General features: G+C 49.4%; 1 protein-coding gene across 2 annotated transcripts in view; it reads right to left on the bottom strand.

Annotated features, from left to right (window-relative positions):
* Window positions 1–20144, bottom strand: part of ASIC2 (acid sensing ion channel subunit 2) — a gene marked incomplete at its 5' end in the record, with an annotated part of 830294 nt that overhangs the window by 55460 nt on the left and 754690 nt on the right. For both annotated transcript variants that reach the window (XM_081162532.1, XM_081162531.1), the window contains 2 exons: window positions 1252–1379; window positions 15308–15458. In XM_081162532.1, the coding sequence (XP_081018658.1) occupies window positions 1252–1379; window positions 15308–15458 (279 nt within the window). The remainder of the gene's footprint in view (window positions 1–1251; window positions 1380–15307; window positions 15459–20144) is intronic.

Genomic DNA, 20144 nt, shown 5'->3' with positions numbered 1-20144 from the left:
CTGTGCCTGTGCCTGTGCCTGTGCCTCTGCCTCTGCCTGTGCCTGTGCCTGTGCCTGTGCCTCAACACTGCCACCCCACCCCTCCGTGCCGCAGTGGAGGCTGGACTTGGCCTTTAGCAACTGCCCCGGCATTAGGTACAGGGCCCAGTTCCTGAGGCCTCCACCATCCATTTCCCCCCAGAGATTCAAAACTACAGCTCACAGATTTCAACCCCGTTTCTAATACAGAATTTTGTTTTATAAAGTGGCGAAAGAGCTCCGGTCGGTACTAGATGAAAGATGACATTTGAGTTCAGTTTTAAAAACAAGCTGAACTTTTAAGTTACACGTGTACCTCCTTGCTGATCACTCCTTCCCTGTTCTCCTGGATTCTTCCTTTCTGACTCGCGGCAGCTGGTGCCGCCTCCCTCTCACTGCCCTCACTCTTTGCCCCAGGCCTCCCAGGGCGACGGGACTTCCTCAGAGCCACAGCCTCTCCCGCATTTATTCTAGGCACACCACGGATAGTAGAAAGGAAGGGTCCCTGTGTTTCTCTGCAGTCCTGCTTTGAGACTTCCATGCTATTGAGATTCTGTGAACGTCTCCCTTCTAAGATGTGAAACCCATGTCAGGCATGAGCTGTGCCAGTCCTCACTCCACTGACAGGCAGGGTTGACGCAGCAGTCCTGCATGGCTGGGAGTGTCCCTTCCCTGGCACTAAGTCAGAGAGATCGGGCAGGAACCCATCCATGCAAGAGGCTTCCCTCCACTTAAGCTCTATTACGGGAGTGACTCCCTAATCCTTTGCCTTTGTGTAGGCAACTTCGAGTTCTATTAACACAAGTGATGCCACATATGAAATCCTGCTTAGCAGTTTCCTGTAGTATCCCTGTTCTCTCTCCCCACCCTTCCAAATATTTCCCCTCCAGAATGTTCCAGCAAAAAGAAAACACAAACACGAAAACCAACCAAAACCAAAGTGAAACAAAAAACCCCACAAACCCAATCAATTCAGTGCAGAAGATAATAAGCTGGGTTTCTTTCACACCCACTTTTTGGAACCAATAGTTGGTACTGCAGAATCGGGTCACGAAGGTTAGCTGACACCTTCTCCACTTTCAGGGTAAGTCCCTTTACGGAGCCCAGCTGTGCCCCAGCCTCCAGGGTCATTCAGAACCTTCCAGAAGTGGGAATCCCATTTTTCCTCCTCATGCCTTTGCAGGTAGCCTGGAGAGGCCGAGGACCACGGACCAAGGGAGCCCAGGAACTTACCCTCTGCTCCTGTGTGGCCACGAAGGTCTGGAACCCTGGAGCCACCCCAAAGCCCAGCTCTTGGATGAAAGGCGGCTCAGACTGGCTGTGGATCTGAACTTTCACTCCTGCTTCAAACGTCGTTTCCTCTGAAAAAACAAAGAAGGACAGGACCGTGGGTCAGAGACAACAGGTGCCATGGAGTCCTGGGACTGAACAGCTCCAAGGGACACCAATGAGGCCATGTGGTAGGCAGAATACAAGACCTCAAAGTTGACCACCTCTGTATCCCTTGAAACAGTCAATAGGTTGCCTTCCATGGCAAAGGGACATGGCAGATACCATGAAGTTAGGGACTTGAGGTGGGGACAGCATCCTGGACTATCTGTGGGTTTCAGTGTAATTACCAGGGTCCTTGTAAGAGGGAGGCAGGAGAGCAGAGCCAGAGAGAGAACGGAAACATGCTACGCTACTGGCTTTGGAGGAGCCACAAGCCAAGGAATGGAGGCAGCTTTCAGAAACTGGAAAAGGCAAGGGAGTGGGTGTTCCCTAGAGCCTCCAGAGGGAACGCAGCCCTGCTAACACCTAATTGTTAGCCCAGTGAAACCCATTATGAACTTCTGGCCTCCGGAACTGTCAGACAATATGTTTATATTATTCGAAGCCTCTAAGTTGATGGTAATTTGTTTCAGTAGCAATCAGAAACGAATTCTGGGCAGTTAGGCCAACACCTTGCTTCAGTCTCCAAAACTATAGAACAGGGATATGATGTGGACGGAGCACCTTTATTTTATTTACACACTTTTCTACGGGGCTGTGAGCTGAAGGTGAGGAGATCAGGGGGAGGAAAGCAAGATGATACGGCAGCAGAGATAAAAACACAGGCTTGCCTGGATTGTACGCCACATGCCTGCGCCTCTGAGCTGCAGGAGATGGGCAACTAAAACAGAAGCTTCTGCCTTTTTTTCTTTGGCAGGAGAAATGGCCCTTGGCAATGGGAGGTGGCAGAGGTGACAGGAGATGATGGGACCACAGAGCCTAGCTCATCTTAGATGTTGGCACTCAAGCTTGGTGGAGAGTGCACCTATGTGACATATAAGCCTTTAATGGGCTTCCTTCTCTGTCTTAATCTTCCCAAACAGCCCGCAGAATAAGCTTTCCAAAGTCCAAACCTGTGTAACTCCCCCCTGTTCTTATCCGGCACCCAATCCCCCTAACCCGCCCTCTCCCAGCCTTGCTCCGAGCAGCCTTGTGCTTCGTGGTGCGAAGGGTCCAGCCCTCCAGGGCTGCCCAGGTTGGTTGTTACCGGTCCTTGTTCTGCACAGAGGCACGTATATCTCATTCTGCCCGGATGTCTCTACCTCGGCACTGGCGATTTAGCTCCCAGCCCCACCCAAAGCAACTGCTTCGCTTGCTCTGTTGAATTCTACACACATGCCTGATATGCCCCTGCCCTCCATGTATCAGTCCTTTATCTGACGGCTGTGCTTCCCCAGGCTGGAGCATCCTGATACCAGGTTCTGGGCTCTCTCTCAGGATCTCGAAGGTCCTGCACAGCACCAGGCATCTGGAACGAGTGAAAGATTTGTGACTCAAACCTCACTCACTTACTAAACGGGCAAGGCCAATTTAGAGTCCAAACCAAGGAATGCTCTGAGCACGGGGGCCTATATGACTGCCCAGGTTGCATATCCAGAAAGCCAGCCCTACAGTAACCTAGATTGGTGCTGGACAGAATTATTCACATCCTCACATTCCCCTCCCCGCTAAATGATTCAACACAGAGCTGCTTCAAAGGGTGCCAGGCCCCAGGGCAGTGAAGGATTTGTTTACCATCAGGAACACCGGGATTCAAATCCCCTGGGGATGGGGGGGGAGTGGGAGAGAGAGGGAGAACAGGGAATGGGGAAGTCACTACACACACAGTGTTAGGAGCCCTTGTTAATTGGGACCAGGCTGAAACCCAGGCAGCCTGACATGAAAGATGATGTTGAATCAGGAGGAGGGTGGTAGAGCTTGTTCAACCTGCAGCGGCTGAATGTCTCTTTCATTTTTCAGGAGCATGGCCATAGTGGCACAAGGAGGCGAGGTCCACCTGTGGTGTTTTCTGCTCATGCAGAGAGGAGGGGGCTCTGCAGGAGGAGACGGGGAGCCATGGGCAGAATGCATAATTGGGCAGGGAATGCACATTGCAATAAAAGAAGCTTAAATCTTTAATCTTTGCAAATTACAGGAAACACGCCGAGGAAATAAACACTGGAGAGAGGTAGGAAGGGAAGCTGCTCTGAAAATCCGGGGAAATTTTCTTGGCTAACGCAGGGTTGTGCTGATACAAAGCAATTTTATGCTGGTTGAGTCTGACTTTGTGACAGTGGCTGGGATGGCCAGCTTGGAAGGAGGGGTGGGAGGGAGGCCGGCTGTATGGCGGTGGGGTCATCTCAGCGCAAGATCGCTTCTGTTTGTCCATCCCCTGGCCAGTCCTCTTCATTGTGCTCTCTCCTTGGAAGCTGCCCTTGTAGAGACTGTACTGATGGGCTCTCTTGCCCCCTGCTTCTGGTTGGGTTCAGCCAACGGTGGTCCAGGTGGGAAACCGGAGGACAGTGGAGGGTCAGGCTGGGACATGCAGTTTGTCAACTTTATTTGCTGGGTCCTGGCAGGTTAGCAGCAGGTCACCTTGGGAGACCACAGCTCTGGGGTGGGGAGCTGGAAGAAGCTCTGCATACCGCTCTCTCCCTGGGTTCTGATATCAGCTCGTTCTCCTGTTTCCCTTCGGGAGGTTCTCCCTCTTACCAGGCCCAGGACTCTGCACCATCCCATACTGCCTTCCCTAAGCCTTGCCCACGCCTTTGCAAACAGTCCTCCATGAATTTTTCCTTGTATTATCCCGTTGATGGGTGCTGTTGATTTCCTGTTTAGGTCCTGGTTGCTCGAGCCCTTAGGGGCCTCTGAGAGACTACAGGAGGCCCCTCTTTGACACCATTCACTGAAGGCCAGCCATGATGTTTGAGCCTTTTAGGGGTGCAGACCTCACTACCTGCAGGGCAGCCATGGTTTGCAAAGTTCATCCTTATATCGAGTAGAAATTGCCTGCTAATAGATTTTACCCCTGCTCCTAAAATCCATTCTTCCACTTGACAGCCCTTCAGGGATCTGAAGGTGGATACTGTGGCCACCATAGTCTTCTTGTTTCCATGCTAACCTTCCCCAGTAGAACGGACCCAGTGTGTCTTCATTGCTGGAGGCCTTGTTAGAAGGGGGGCACTCAGGGTTGTGCTCAGCCTGGCCAAGGACCAAATTAGGAGATATGGATTGAAGTCTGACTTCCAATACTTCTTCAGCCATGAGATCATGGGAAAGTCATTCAGCGTCTCAGAGCGTTGCTTACCACATCTGTTAAATGGGTTCATCTGTTAAATCATAGACCTGCTCTGTCTATATCATAAGAGTGAGTGTATGAGGATCAGAAGATAGAATGCAGGCAAAGCACCATATATACTGTAGAGTGATGTGCCCATGTGGGGGGAGGAGACAGTTAATGTTAGGTCTTAGTTATGCAACAGAGAAGAGTGGCTACACTTAATACATTCCTGTCAAATAGAATATTTACAAAACCGACATTAGTGAAGGCACTCTGTCGTGGAGCTGGGTTTGGTCTCATTACAGAAAGATTTATTCCAAGTCTTTTTAAAATGAGTTTCCTGGTGCATTCAGGCTCAGAGATTATAAATTACTTGCTAAGAAGGCTGATAAGTCCGGGTGGACGACTGGCATGCAGGAGACACCACCCTTGAGAAGCTGCCAGGAAGTGTCATGTCTCTGAAATTACAGGGGAAGTTGGTGGATGATTAAGATTCTATTCATAAAAATTCTGTTGACATACACTGGTGGCAGAAGTGAGGTAGCAGCAGACTGCCGGACAGATCAGGTATGTAGATGGCGAAGTGATTATAAAATTCAAAATCATTCAAAGCATTACTGAATTCATAGCAGCTTCTTGTTACTATTTCCTCAGCCAATGAATATAAAAAAGCACGATAGTGTTCATGTGGGAGTGATGTTGGAGAAATAGCCAGATGTTAAAAAGTCATCCTCGTATTTCCAAAAGGTGAGAAGCTCAGAGCTTCCCACCCTAGGTTGTGAGCCACCTGGGGACCATCAGTTACAGCGCAGATTCCGGGTGGGGCCTGAGAGTCTGCATTGCTGATGGGTTCCCAGGGGACAATGATGCTGCTGGTGGGAGGACCACACTCTGGGTAGAAGAACTCACAGGAGAACATCCATGCATTAGCAGAACCCGCCAGGCCCGTGGTGATCTGACCTCTGCCTACCTTTTAAGCCACAGGGCCCATCCTTAGATCCAGCCACTGCAGGACACCCACGATGTTCTTGGCCTTTGCTTCTGATTCCCCTTCTTCTCCATGGCACCTCACGTGCCACGACCCACACCCTAATTCCCACAACTGCCTAGCCACCTGGCACACAGGCCTGAGACTAAGACCAAGGTCATCTCCCCTCTGAAGCCTCCCCCTAGATACCCTTTGCCTCCCTTCCAGAGCCTATTGTCCCCTCCTTTGTGCTCCATCTCTCCTCTATCTGTCATAGCACTTGATGGCATTTAATTGTTCACATGTCCCCTGACCAGACTGCGAATGCCTGACACTCCTTAAGCACTTTACATGAGGGCTGTTGGATCAATGAATGTCCATCTGCTACACAAATGGAGCCTCAACATGGTCCCTAAATTGTGAAAAAGCCTGGACTGGGCCTTTTCATCTGTATCCCTGTGTGCCTGGCACACAGTAGGTGCTCTTGGGGATTTAGTGACCAGGCAGATGTGAACTCTGAGCTGGGTGTGTTTCACCCACCTCTGAGATGTTTCCCTCAGACCATTGCCTGCTTGGCCAGGAGTTTTAACTAGAGCACGTATTTTCTCTGCATAGCACTGAGCAGGTCTTCTAGAAATTATTAAAGTCAGGTTTCTTCTCACTGTGTCAGGGATGCCTGACTGCAGCAGTGCTTCTGACTCACGGCATCATTTCTCCAGGCACCTGCAGAGACCCTCCATCCAGCACGAAGGCCACTCAGGGAGTGAGCTCAGGATCCCAGCTGCCTGCTGCGTAGCCCTGTGCTCGGGACTCTCCAAGATCAGGTCACAGCCTGCATCTGAACTTCTGTGGAGGTCCTTGTCACCAGGCACCAAGGCCAGAGTTTTTCCTGGGAGCAGAGTTGTTGGAGAAACCCTAGCAGCCACCTGCATCCGCTCCTGCTATGTTCCATCTGTGATGGAGAAAGGGGAATGGGCTACCCTTGATAGCTGCTCAGGCCTTCCAGCTCTGCGGAAAATTCATGATTATTTTAAATTAAATTTTAATTTTGATCAAAGCAATATATGCACATAATTTTAAAAGCTGACTGGTACCTCGAGACTGCTAATGAAAAAGAGCAGGGCCCGGCCCCACCTCTCCCCAGCCAGCCAGCCCCGAGTCCCACTGCTCGGAGCAGCTGCTCTCAGCCGCTTCACCTGGTCCTCCTGGCGTCTCCTTTCGCATGTTCATGGACATCAAGTGCTTGACGGTTATTTCTTGGTTTCTAAAATTTTAAGTCTTCTCTGCCAAAGTTCTACCTTGGAGATGAGAATATAGGCTCCTTACCTGAAGAGTCCACCGTATTTGCTTTCCTGTCACCCTCCTAGACATAGTTCTGTGATATTTTGTGTAAGTCGGTGTCCAGCTTTTACATAATTATGATTATGACTACTGGCTCCCCCAGCCTTGTAGTAGATTCTGCTTTTTATTTCTTTCTTGTGAAACTATTTTGTTCTTATTGTTTGTTGTTTTTTTTATTCTTGTCTGCTGGTTTGTTTGGCTTGCTAGGTACCCTATCACAGAAATGGCAAAGAAAAGTCAAACTCCTAGAAACAGAGTAGAAAAGTGGCTTCCAGGGGCTGGGGAGAAATGGGGAGAAATGAGAAACAGGGAGAGGCTGGTAAAAGGGCACAAACTTTCAGTTCTAAGATGAGCAAGGTCAGGGGCTTGCATGTAAAACGTGGTGGCTGTAATTGATAACACTGTACTGTATAATTGAAATTTGCTAAGAGAGCAGAATTTAAATGTTCTCATCAAAAATATGTTTTTGAATATATTTAAATGTATTTGAATATTGGAATATATTTGAAACCAAATTCTACCTTCACACTTCATTTGTAACTTGCTGGATCTAGAATTCTATCTGAGAGCATCAGGGAAATGCAAATCAAAACAATGAGATACAACCTCAGCCCAGCCAGAATGGTTATTATAAAAAAGGCAACAAAGAACGTGTTGGTGAGGACTCGGAGAAAAGGGAGCCCTTGGGCACTGGTGGTGGGACTGAAAATTGGTGCAGCCGCTGTGGAAAACAGTATGGAGATTACTCAAAAAACTGAAGATCGGTTTACCAGATGACCCAACAATTTCAGTTCTGGGTATTTATTTGAAGAAAACAAAAACACTAATTGGAAAAGATATATGCACCCCCCATGTTAATAGCCAAGATATGAAAGCAACCTAGGTGTCCACTGATAGATGAGCAGATAAAGAAGATGTAGTGTATATACGTGATGAAATATTATGCAGCAATAAAAAGGAATGAAACCTTGCTATCTGCAACAACAGGGATGGACTTAGAGGGTATTATGCTAAGTGAAATAAGTCAAACAGGGAAAGATGTGGATTCTAAAAAAGGAAAACAAATGAACAAAACAAAAACAGACTCGTAGAAACAGATCAAAGGGATGGTGGTCAGAGGGGAGGAGGGTGGGGATGGGTGAGAAAGATGAAGGGGACAGATGATTACTTGAATGGAGGGGTGGTGGTGACCACATTGTAAGGTATAAAAATGCTGAATCACTATATTGTACACCTGAAACTAATATAACTAATATAACTAACGTAATATTGTAGACTACCAACTATACTTAAATTAAAAAAAAAAAAAAAATTCTATCCTAGAAAAAAAAGTCCCCTTTTCCTCCACCCCGGATTTGAAAGCATTGTGCCATTGTCTTCTGGCTTCAACTCTATCTGTCGGGAAGTCCCAGGCCATTCTGATCCTAGATCCTAGGTATGTGACTTGTTTTCTCTCTCCAGAAGCTTTTAAGGTTTTTCTGTTTATCTCTGTCAGCCTGAATTTTAAGGATGTGTCTTGGTCTGATTGTTTTGCCACTTACTGCAGACAGGATTTGGTGAATTCTTTTGATATGGAAAATCACGTGCTTCCGTTGGGAATGTTTCTTACATTATTTCTTTGGCAAAGTCCTCTTCTTCATCTCTCAGTTTTCTTACTCTGGGACTCCTCATAGGATGTTAGACTTCTTGGATTTACCTTCTCATTTTCATATTTTTTCCTCTCTCATTTTCCATCTGTTTGTGTTTTTGTTTTACTTTTCAGGAGACTTCCTCAATTTCAGTCCTTCTGTGAGTTTGAAAAAAAATGTTTGCAATCATATTTTTAATTTCCAGTTTTTAAAACTTCTTTTTTTGAATGTTACTTTTTAATAGCATCCTATTTTAATAGCTCATGTTTATGGATGTAGTACCATCTCTTATCTCTTGAGAATTTTAATTAAAATGGTTTAATGTTTCTTTCTGGTCCCTGCATTTTTTGTTTTTGTTTAGACTTACATAGTGCCTAATATTATTAAAGCACTTTTCTAAGCACTTCACAAATATTAACTCATTTCAATCTTCCTAACAACAGCACAGATAATAATATTATTGCCATTTTACAGGTGATGGAATTAAAGCCCAGAGAAGTTAAGTAACTTGCCCAAGGTTACACTGCTGGCAAATTGTATAGGTGGATTTGAACCCAGGCTCTAGTCTGCCTCTAGAGGTTGTCCCATTAACCATGATCTCTATTTCCTCAGCGATTCTTTCTTGTTTGGTTGGTTTTAGTTCCTCCCCCTCACACATCTGGCTTTTTGGATGTCCATTCATAGTTAAGAGGCTCTTAAAAGCTGCACTCATTCCCTGTGTGGGAGGACCTGCCAAGGGACTTCACTCGAGAGTGAGTTAACCGGCCGTTTGGTTCGGAAACTCCTGACTGCCATTCTGTGGGGGCCTTTTCTATTGAACTTGTCAGTGTCTCCAAGAAAGGGTTGCCCCAGAATCCCGTTTGGGGGCGGGGTAGATGAGCCTGGCTGGAGGTCTCAGTACTCAGTGAGCAGAGTTTCAGCTCATCTGGGTTCACAAGTGGCGGTTTCCTGGACGGCGCCTCACCTGGCACTCAGCTCGGCCGCTTTCCCCAAGCCCAGAGCCTGTCTGTCAATCTTATCTTCCTGGCGAGAGATCTGTTGCTGCTTTGGGCCAAGGGAGGGTATCTGGGGGACTTAACTGCTCCTTTTACAGACTTTGAACTAATCCTCCCAGTTTTAGCTCCACTTCTTGTCTCTCTCTTTAGTAGAATCCGATGCCTTCAACCCCTGATTCTTTTTTGAGAGTCTATGGTGAGAACTGCTTGGCGTTAGCTGGCTTCCCAGTGCAGAGCCTTATCTTTCAGCCTCGCCTGCTCTGCCCAGTCAGTGACCGACCATCTGCTTTCCATCTTCTAAAAGTTTGCTGACATCTACTGTTATCTTCTCTCCTATCCACTTTGCCCTTAAAAAAAAAAAAATCTTTCATTGCCATTTAGGTGGCGTTTGGGGACAGAGCTCCATAAACACTGATGTTCAATCCATCGTGTTCAACCCGAAGTCTGGACAGTCAACCTCCCTGAGGCTCTGGAGCTCAGCAGACACGTCCCAGGCTCCTTTCACCATCCCAGGAGAAGGGGAAAGATGTTGAGAGCTGGTCTCTGTGATGTACACAGCCACAGATCCAACAAACTCTGCTTCCATCCCAATAACATCAAACTGGGATCGTTGGAGCCCTTGCAAATTTCCTTAGGGAATATCCTAAGGTTGGCCACAGTGAACACAGAGAAATCGAACTGGGTCTCCACCTCCAGTTCAACTAGAGCTGCTCTGCCTTCCTCTGTTTTATAAATTGGGGCTGTGCTAAAGCTTTTGTTCAACACAAGGATTCTGCCATTGGAAAAAAACAAACACACAGGAAAAAATAGGAAAGAACATCAACAGACCTAACCTTATATGTCACCGAACCCTTCCTTCCCTGAGCTATTTTCATGGCAGTGCCTTTACAATCATATTTTGAACGTTAAAGGGATGTAGTGAGAGGAGAATTGCCTTTGGGTTCACAAGTAGGGTTTGGGTTTGGTTCAGCTACTTAACGAGGGGTGTGTTCTTAAGAAGCTTACGCAAACTTTTGGGGCTTCAGTTTCTTTATCTTTCAATGGGGATTATAACCCTTGACAGCAAGGTAACTGGGAGGAATCATGGGACAGAATCTTGAAGGCACATAAAAATAGTCGCTCCTCATTAAAGTTAGTGTCTCCCTCATCCTGGCCCCATCAGTGTGCACAGCAATTTCTTTTTTCTCTCAACAAACATATTAACAAGTATTTATTAACCTGGTATATGTAAGTGAGCCAGACATTCAAGATCCCTAACCTCTTGGAGCATATATTTTCATAAAAGGGGAGGGGCAAGAAAAAATAAATAAGTAAATCATATGATATATCTGAACGTGACACATGTCCTAGAGAAAAGGACAGGCAGAGCAGATGAAGAGAGGTGACGAGTGGGAGGGGCGATTGCAATTTTAAATAAGGGGGTCAAGGGACGCCTCCCTGAACAAAGACTTGACGGAGACGAGGCAATTAGCCACGTGGGTCTGAACAAAGAGGATTCTAGGCGGAGGGAATGGAGACTGCAGATGCCCTGAAGTGACAGTGTTCCCGGAGTGTTCCAGAAGCCACAGGGGAGCCAGTGTGGCTAGAGCCAAGTGAACAAGGGGACAGAACAGGAGGTGACGGAGCAGAGGGGAGTAAAAGGGGGCGGATACATACCTCCATTAGAGCACTCCTTTGTTCAAACATATAGTATCAAATTCATTTTTCTACAGTATTAACATTTGGAGAAACCAAGGAGATAACATTTGATAAAAACGTATATTGCGTTGGAGTGAACGAAGGATAGAGGGAGATGAGAAAGGGAGGGGCCCTATTTGAGTCTATCTATCCAGAAACTGAGTTCATTTAAGAGCTCCCTGTACAGGCCCTGGCCGGGTAGCTCTGTTGGTTAGAGCATCATCCTGATACGCCAAGGTTTCGGTTTCGGGTTCGATCCCCGGTCAGGACACATACAAGAATCAACCAATGAGTGCATAAATAAGTGGAACAACAAATCGATTTTCTCTCTCTCTCCCCCTCTCAAAATTAATTAGATAAAAGAAAAGAAGTCTACTTTTTTTAAAAAAAGAGCTCCCTGAACACTGATTCTGGTTTCCTCAGATATAACCACTGCCACCCCTCACCCTGGTCCCTGCCTCCCTCAGCATGGCCGTTCATGAGACAATCTCTTGGGACCTCCTTCCAGGTGCCATCTCCCCAGCTTCCTTAGGGCTCCCATGTCCTTCCATGAACTCACTCCCTGGTCACAGGTTGGACCAGGGGCGGGCACCTGACTGAGCTGGGCCAAAGATTCCCTCCCCTGATTTTTTTTTTTTTTTAAATAGGGGATCAGTGAGAAACTCAGAATAGTCTCTTGATAGTGGTAGGATGTGTAAAATATAAAACTATTGGGGACCGTGTGTGGAAAAAAAAGTGTGAAAAAACCCGTCTCTACTGCAAGAGAATGAAGGGACCCAGGGAGAGGAGGGGCCAGAGAAAGAAGGAGGGAGGGACACGAGAGGGCCAGAGCCCTGTTCCAGTTGTTTCTGAAGCTGAGCCCTCCCCCGCCCCCGTCCCCTGCTGTTTGGTTGTTGAAGTTTGCCTTGAATTCTGGGGCAACACAATCCCTTTTATGCCTAAGCTTGTTTGAATCCGGTTTCTCTCATGTGCAACCCAGATAACCCACTGCCTGTTTCTGTTTTCTTTGAAGTTTCTCAGAGGCATCTACACAGAGTTTCATTTTTAACAACCTCCCTCCTGCCTTTGGTTTAATTTCCTTTAGAAAATGCTGGCCATGAAAACCGCACTCCCATAGCCTAGGACAGCTTTTCTGTCTCCTTTCTATTTGCAAGCTCCTCCACGAGAAAGGAAGTTTCCACTCAAAGGCATCTGGGAAATAAACGCGGCGTGCAAGGTTCCTCTCTAGGAGGATTCACAGTGCAGCGTATGAAAGCCTCCCTGCGATGAATACACGTGTCTAACTTGTCTAACAGGAGTTTCCCTGGTCTTCTTTATTCCTGGAACATCAACTATCCCAAACGCCTGACATTGCACAGGGCCATCTGGGGGCACAGACTAGGCCCACATGTGACTGACGGAGCCTGCCTTCTTTCGAAGGGCTCATTTCCAGGGTGCCCTGCACAAGCATGTTTGGCTAAGGGGGTGTCCTGGTGCAGGGCACTGTCAGCCCAGAGGAAAGGACTCTTGATAATTTTGATAGTCACCTTCTTTTCACTAAGCAGGAGCCCGTTGGGCTGGGTCAACCCGATGGAGGTGCCTTTTCCTAATTCACCTGTGGGTCCCAAGGTCCTTTCCGTCAGTCAGAATTACACCCAGGGGGTGGTCCCCTCACTCCTTCTTAAATTTCTGAGAGATGAAGCTGCCCACGAGGCCAGGCAAGAATGTCAGAGGCGCTGCTTTGAACACATGCGACGTCAGATGTGGAGGTGTTTTAGGACCCCTGTGACAGCTGTGAGACACGGACAGTGTTCCCTGCCTCTGGGACCGCGTGACTGTCCCCCCAGCTTCGACCGTCACTATCGCCCTTCTGCTGGGTACGCTTGGCAGAGAGCTCTCATTCGATCCCTCAGCCACCTGCCAAGGGGATGGTTTTACTTCTTCTATTGATCTGTTTCACAGATGAGGTAACTGAGGCTCATTCACGGGCCCTCAGCCACACCAAGAGTAGTGGGAGAGCTGGAGGTTTCACCCAGTGTCGGTCTCTATGATGCTACTTTCCTGCCCTATGACACTGCCTCTGCTGTCAAGCCACACGTGGCCACCCCCTCGAGAGACATATTTCAATTAATTTCTTCTTTATCATCACCCAGACGTCTCCTGTAAGGACTCAGGCTGCTTTCCCCTGGGGCTGGGAGGAGGTGGGAATGCCAGGAAGCCACACGGAGTCTGCGGCTACGCGGCCCGGAGGCAGGGAGGCGGCCTCTCTCCTGCGGCCCACGGGAGGGAGGCCCGGCTGCCACACACCTCGGGAGCAGGACTCATTTCCATGGCCTCATTGCTCTCCTCTTCCACAGGAGGTCCAATAACAAATATGCTCTGATGCTTATAAGGCAGGGTCTGTTTTTGGACCAAGATCCAGCTCCCGGGACCCAGGGTTATTGGGGGCCCCTGTGGTCGTTAGACACGGGCTGGCCTCCGGGATGTCTGGAGAGCCGGGCTCTGCTGGTCAGCGTGCAGGATGCCAGAGCTTGGCGGGGACACACACCTCCGTCCATCTGCTGGAGCGGTGGCATTGAATTACTGAATTTAGAAAAGTGGACGGGATCAGCTGTTTCCTTAGCCAGTGGCAGATGGGGTTTGGAGGGCCTGGAGCATGAGGGCGTGGTTGGGAGGTGTTGCTGGAATGACCCTGGGGTGCCCATTTTACCTTTCAGTGGAAGGAGTAGGAGAATTGACTGTCCCATGAGGTAAGTGGCCACACTCACCTCTTCCCGCCAGGGTGCTCAAGCGAGAGATGTGGGAGGAAGGGGGAGCCTGCTGGTGGGGGGAGAGCCTGAAGTTTGCCATCAACCCTGGGTGGAAGCCTTTGCTGCCTCAGAAGCCTGGAGGGCCGGGCGTGGTGAGGGCTGGGCACAGGGTGGGGGCTGCGGGCAGAGGGGGCTGGGCTGCTTGGCCTCCATCCCCTCCCCATCCTCAGCTCCAGTCTGAGGGCTCAGGCCTCCCTCTTGCTGGAACCTTCTCTCTCCTCCACCCTCCCCTGTGGTCCCTCCTCAGGCCCACCTCGTGAGCCCCTCCCCCATTCCTAACAGCATTAGTCTTATTTGGGTCTCTTTTGCAGCCACGGCCCCACTCCTGACCCCTCTTTACTTCCTCCACCTGGTGGAGTTCTAGAGGCTGCCAGCATCCCTAGGCTCACTGGCTGCATGGCCCCATCTCTGCTTCTGCCTTCACATCGCCTGCTCCTCTGTCTGACCTTCCTGCATCCCTCTTACGAGAGCCCATCTGTATAACCCAGGATGATCCCAAGACCCTGTTCAAATGCCCCATGCACTAGGACGCTTTCCTTGCCCCCCCCCCATATACTGCCCCCCTCCCCCGCCCAGGTGGAGGCCCCCATCCCTCCACAGCACCGGGCACACCCAGGTCACAATGGACTGCAACTGCGTGTCTCCTCCAGCCTGTGGTCAAGGCCTGTCTTTTCCACCTTAATGTCTTTACTTTGGTGCGAAGCCTGAGGTGGCATACATGGCGAATGGATTGTTTGAATGGAATAAATGAATAAATGAATACATGCAATAAGCTTTGAACCCCGTACACACACGGGCCCCCAGGGGCTCACACAGGTACAGTGCCGGCCCCCTGAGTCCCTACCTTTTGGCTTTCCAACACTGCACAGCCTCCCCACCTTCCCCCAGTGAAAGGAGCCTGCCTTCCTTTCTGCTGGGCCTCCTAGCTGGGCTGGGATGTTCAGTATGGCTGGGAGAGGGAGGGGCTGGCTCATCCTTTCCTCTTTGCCTAAAATCAAGCCAGGACCTGGATTGATTGACCAACCATACTGTTGATTCAAACCTTCCTCCATGGCTCCTCTCAACACCTATCCTCACCCTACCTGCCTCCCCTTCCCAACACTCCCCTCATCTGCCCCTCTCCCATCTAGTGAAATCCAAAGAAACTCATCCCAGTCCATGCCAAGGGCATCCTTACCACTCTCCAGCGTGCCACCAACTCCTCGGTGGAGATCAGTCCTTCATGGAGTGGGCCACGACAGCCCACCCGAAGCAAACCAGTCTTTCAAAGTCCTGCGCCCCTCCACCATCACCCACGGCCCAGGTCCATGTGCCCAGCTCACCTGTCTCTCCCCAGATGGGCAGGTATTCATCTTGCTGAATGTCCAGCATGATCTCCAGCCCGTTGCCTGTCCCCCCCTTGACCGTGGTGAGCAGAGGTTTGCCATCCTCGCCTGAGTTAAACATGTAACACTTCCCATATTTTGTAAACACCTGAAGGAGAGAAGAGAGAGAGAAAGAGAGAGAGAAGCACATGGGTGACTTCAGACAGGGCTCCAGAGACAGGTGAGACCCCAGAAATCCAACAATAGGCTAAAGTCCCCACAGTTCACCACAATCAACCCCTCTTGGGGACCAATGATTTCTTGCCCTGGCTAATGGCTTGACTTTTGTGATGTGGGATTCTGGCATCAAAGAACAAATCTGGATGCCAGATTTGTTCTGGCAAAACCCCTCTGGGGTTTGCTACAATGGCACCTGGGCTCTTCTCCCTCTGTGTGCTCCCTCTGTCCACTTCCAAGTGTCAAACACTGTTAGTAAGTTCTTGACCCTCCAATCTGCACCTCTGGCCTTGAGACCCTCTGGGCTCCAGACACGCTGATCCCACTGCCTAATCAGCATGACCTCAGGGGGACCACAGACCCTCGGCACTCAGCACGTCCCAGTGGGAACAGATCTTCCTCAGCTCCCCCGCCCCCACCGCTATGGGTCTCCCGCATCCCTGTTCCAGGAAATAGCACCCCTACCTGCCAAGGGCTCACGCCAGGCCCTCAAGTGGCTGCCCAGGCTTCCCATTCCTAATCCTCATGCCCCACGCAACAGCAAGGCCTGTCCACGCTGTCTCCACAACCCCCTTGCACTCTGCCTTCTGTCTTCTGCATCGCTGCATCCCAGGACCCAGGCATTTTGTCCTGGGCTGCTGCAGCCTCCTAGCTGGGCTTCTGGATTCCAGACAACTTTCTCTAGCCCATCCTTTAACCGTGGTTCTCTCTTTCTGACATGCCAACCTGATGTTGTGAATCCTGTGCTTAAAATCCACCTGGGCTCCTCTTCCCCCTTAGGCTGAAATCCAGGCCCTTCACACCTAGCCTTCTATGATGCCTCCACCTCCACCATCTACCATTTCCCTTCTGAGTCCCCGGAAACCCACTAGAAGGTAAGCTTTGTGGGCTCAGGGACTATATCCACTGAGATATCTATCCCTAGTGGCTAGGGCAATGCCTGGCACATGAGGGCGCTCCAGAAATATATGTCGAAGGAAGGAAGGAAGGAAGGAAGGAAGGAAGGAAGGAAGGAAGGAAGGAAGGAAGGAAGGAAGGAAGGAGTGGGTGGGGCCAGATCAAGCAGCTTGCAGCACCCCAAGAAGTGCCCTGCTGGTTCACACACTTGTAGCTTTCTCATTCCTTTTCCTGCCTGGGCAAACTCTAGTTGTTCTCCAAGACTGGATTGATGCTTTCCTGAGGGTTGGATCAAGTTGGGGTTACCCCCCACCCCCAACACACACTGTCCCCCTTACCCCTTCACCATGGCAGCTACCACATGCTACTGAGCAGCTGGTCCTACATCTCTCCTGAACTTGACTCTGCCTTTCATTTCTGAATCGCAGCACTTAGTACCTGGCCTGGAGCACAGTAGGTGCTCGGTCCACTTTTGCTTGATGAATGCACAATTACAAAGATACAGTGTGATGGTGTGGGAAAGCCCAGAGCAAGGGATAGAGCTCTTTGTCCAAGTTTGATGTTGTCACTTATTAGTTGTGTGACTTAAGGTGAGCCAAAGAAACCCTCTGAACCTTGATTTCTCCATCTATAAAACAGTGGTTCTAGCCCTAGCCAGTGTGGCTCAGTTGGTTAGGCATTGTCCCGTGCACCAAAAGGTTCCCAGTTCGATTCCCAGTCGAGTCACATGCCTGGGTTGCAGGCTCAATACCCAGTGGAGGGTATGCGGGAGCAGCTGGTCGATGTTTCGCCCTCCCATGTATATATGTCTCTCTCTCTCCCTTTCCCTTCCTCTCTCTCTAGAAATCGATAAAAATATTTTAAGAAATGGATGTTCCAGTCCTTGCCTTAGCTAGCTCCCAAGGTTATTGAGAGATCGACTGAGGTAATACGTGCAAAAGTGCTTTGAAACTATAAAAACTCCAAATTCTAGGGTTGTTATGATTACATAACTGCTTTGAATTTTAAGCAGAAGCCAAATTACATCTGGCAAGACTGGCTGGAAGAGAGCCAGGCCAACGATATTGGATTCCTGCAGCCACTGAGATTTGGGCCTGGGTCACCTCCCCAACCATGCTCCACTGCACTGTCCCCTCCTGGCACGGAGACCAGAGATACTCTTCGGCTTCCCATCCTTCAGCACAGGGGCAGGTAATAGCAGGGGTGAATGCTGCAGGCTGCCTTTCTCATGCAGATCTTGATGGCTGCATGGAAGGAAGGGAGAGGGGCCTCTACCATGTGCCAGGCACTGTGCTAGATGCTTACTTATGTTGTCTCATTTAACCCCTGCAGCTGTGATCACGAGTGGTTATTGCTTCTCCCTTTGTGCAGGGGGGGAAGCCAAGGCCCAGAGAGGTTAAGTGATTTGCCTAAGGTCACACAGCTATTAAGCAGAGAAGCTAGAATTCAAGCTCATATCTGTCTGATTCTAACACATGTGCTCTTTCTGGGTGTGCTGTCCTGGGTCTTTGTCATTGGGATGTTTCTGAGCCATATACTCTTCCCTTCTGCCTGGCTTCTGTCAGTTAATCAATATTCATATGCATGTGGTCCTACTATGAGCAAGGATTTGGGAATTGCAAAGAAGTACAAGCCTTACTACCTGCCTTCACGATCCATAGGAAGGGTCATCAAAACAACAGATTCCACATTTTTCTCCTCTAGACAACATGGCACCGAGTCCTTGGCAGCCAAACTATTTGAAAACAGACAAGCCCCACTCTCTCAGCTTTGTGGTGGAGACAGCTGGAACATGATTTTTCAAACTGAGCTTTATCATCAGTACTGTATACAGCCACTGAACTTGGCTAATGAAACTTTCCCCCGGAGAGATGCTCTTGGGGACCTCTATAATTAATGGAGGAGAACATTTTATAGTTAGCATGTCCATTGAAAGGGGATGAACCCATCAACACATCTGGAATGACTTCGGGTGCTCCAATAGAGTTTTTCTTTGTAGACCCACCAAATAACTTCTTTGGTTCCAAAGTTGTTTATAATATTAATTTCCCTATCTATCTAAAGAGAGTTGTAAGTAAAAGTACATTTCAGCTTAGCACCAGATCATTACAAATTCTAGCCCCCCCGCCCCCCATTTGGTACTTAAGCTTTAAGTATCAATGCTGTGTGGCACTGATAAAGGTATTGACCTCTCTGTGCTTCCGAGGGTGATGACAAGGTATGAGAACTAAAAGGGGAGTTAGAGATGATTTCCCCCACCCACCTGACTTTATAGGTAAGGAAATGGAGACCTGGGCCAGAGGAAGTGACTTGCCCAAGGCTATGCAGCAAGGATGTATCCATCTGCGACAGGGACTCCTGGTTCAACCTGTTTCTTCCTCAGCCTCCCTCAGTTTCTCCACTTGCAAGAGGAAATGGAGGGTGTATGGCATTGCTAAGTTCAGATGATCATTGACTGAATGCCTGCTCTGTGCCAGGCACTGGCTGGCAACATCGAAGCCTTGTGAATTAGTCTTTCCCTACAGAAGAGGGAGCAGACAGGTCCTTGAGATGGGAGTGATACAGACTTGCTACCCGTCCTTGATGCCTCCTTACAGGCCTGGGACTCATCCGAGGCCCAGGCCACAGCTCCTGCAGATGCCTCAGTGTCAGTCCCATCTCTCCTGCTCCCTCCTCCTGGGCATTGGTATAGGGACAAATGCATGAAGTTGCCAGGTGTGGACTGACACAGAAGGGAGCTTGGTGAGGGCTGGTGGCAACCACAGTGGCAGAGGGTGACCACAGCCATGTCTGAGAGACGGCCAAGGAACAATCTACAACAGCCAGGTTCTTTATCGAGTCATACCACCATCAAGAGGCCTAACACCCTTCTGCGGCTTCCTGGTGCATTTAAGATATAGGCCCAAATCCTCACTGGGTCTCCCATGGCTCAGCAGGGGCTCCCTCTCTCCCCTCCCACATGCTTCACACCCTCTGGGCTCTTCAGCTCTGGGAGTGTGCGGCCAGCTCATCCCCACGGGGCCTTCTGTATACTGTTCCTTCTGCCTAGAGTGTTCTCCCCACATCCTTCGCCTGGCTAACTTGTGATCCAGCCTTGGCTCAAATGCCAAGTCCCCAGAGGCCTCTCTTCAGCACCTGGCTCCTGCTGCCAGCCTCCACTTAAACTGGGGCTCCTTGGTATACAACCTCGCACCCCTGCTTTCTTCCTTTATAGTACATATCAAAGTATGCAACTAGGTTATTAGTTGGACATGTCTTACACTGAACTGTAAGCTCCAAGAGAGCAGGGACTGTGTTTGTTTTGTTGCATGAACGAGTGAATGGGTTCCAAGGTGCTGTGGCCCCCCACCCCCTTGCCCACCTCTGGGAGGCGCCCTGAGATGGTCCGGTTCTGGCGGGAGCTCAGGCTGACACCTCATCCAACTCCCCTCCCCTCCCTTTCTCTGCTCTGGCCTCTCAGATGCCCACTTAATTTTACCTAAGCATTTTTTTCTTGCTCCCCTGTGAAGGTATTAGAGGAAATAATCCTGTCAGGAACTAAGACAGTTTACTTTGGTGGGGGCAGGAGAGGGGGTGCAGACACAGCAGGGCACCCTCAGTTGGCCCGCCTGCCGCCTGCTGAGCCCTCTGCTCTGCCCAGCTTTTCTGAAAGGATTATTTTTCTTTCCACTCAACATCAAAGGCTTGAGGGCTATTGACACTTAGTGCAGTTTTGCTACAA

Source organism: Miniopterus schreibersii, assembly GCF_964146895.1.
Source record: "Miniopterus schreibersii genome assembly, chromosome: 16".
In the NCBI taxonomy this organism is placed as follows: Eukaryota; Metazoa; Chordata; class Mammalia; order Chiroptera; family Miniopteridae; genus Miniopterus; species Miniopterus schreibersii.
The sequence above is the reverse complement of the archived record's forward strand: the minus strand, read 5'-3'. Positions and strand labels throughout refer to the sequence as shown.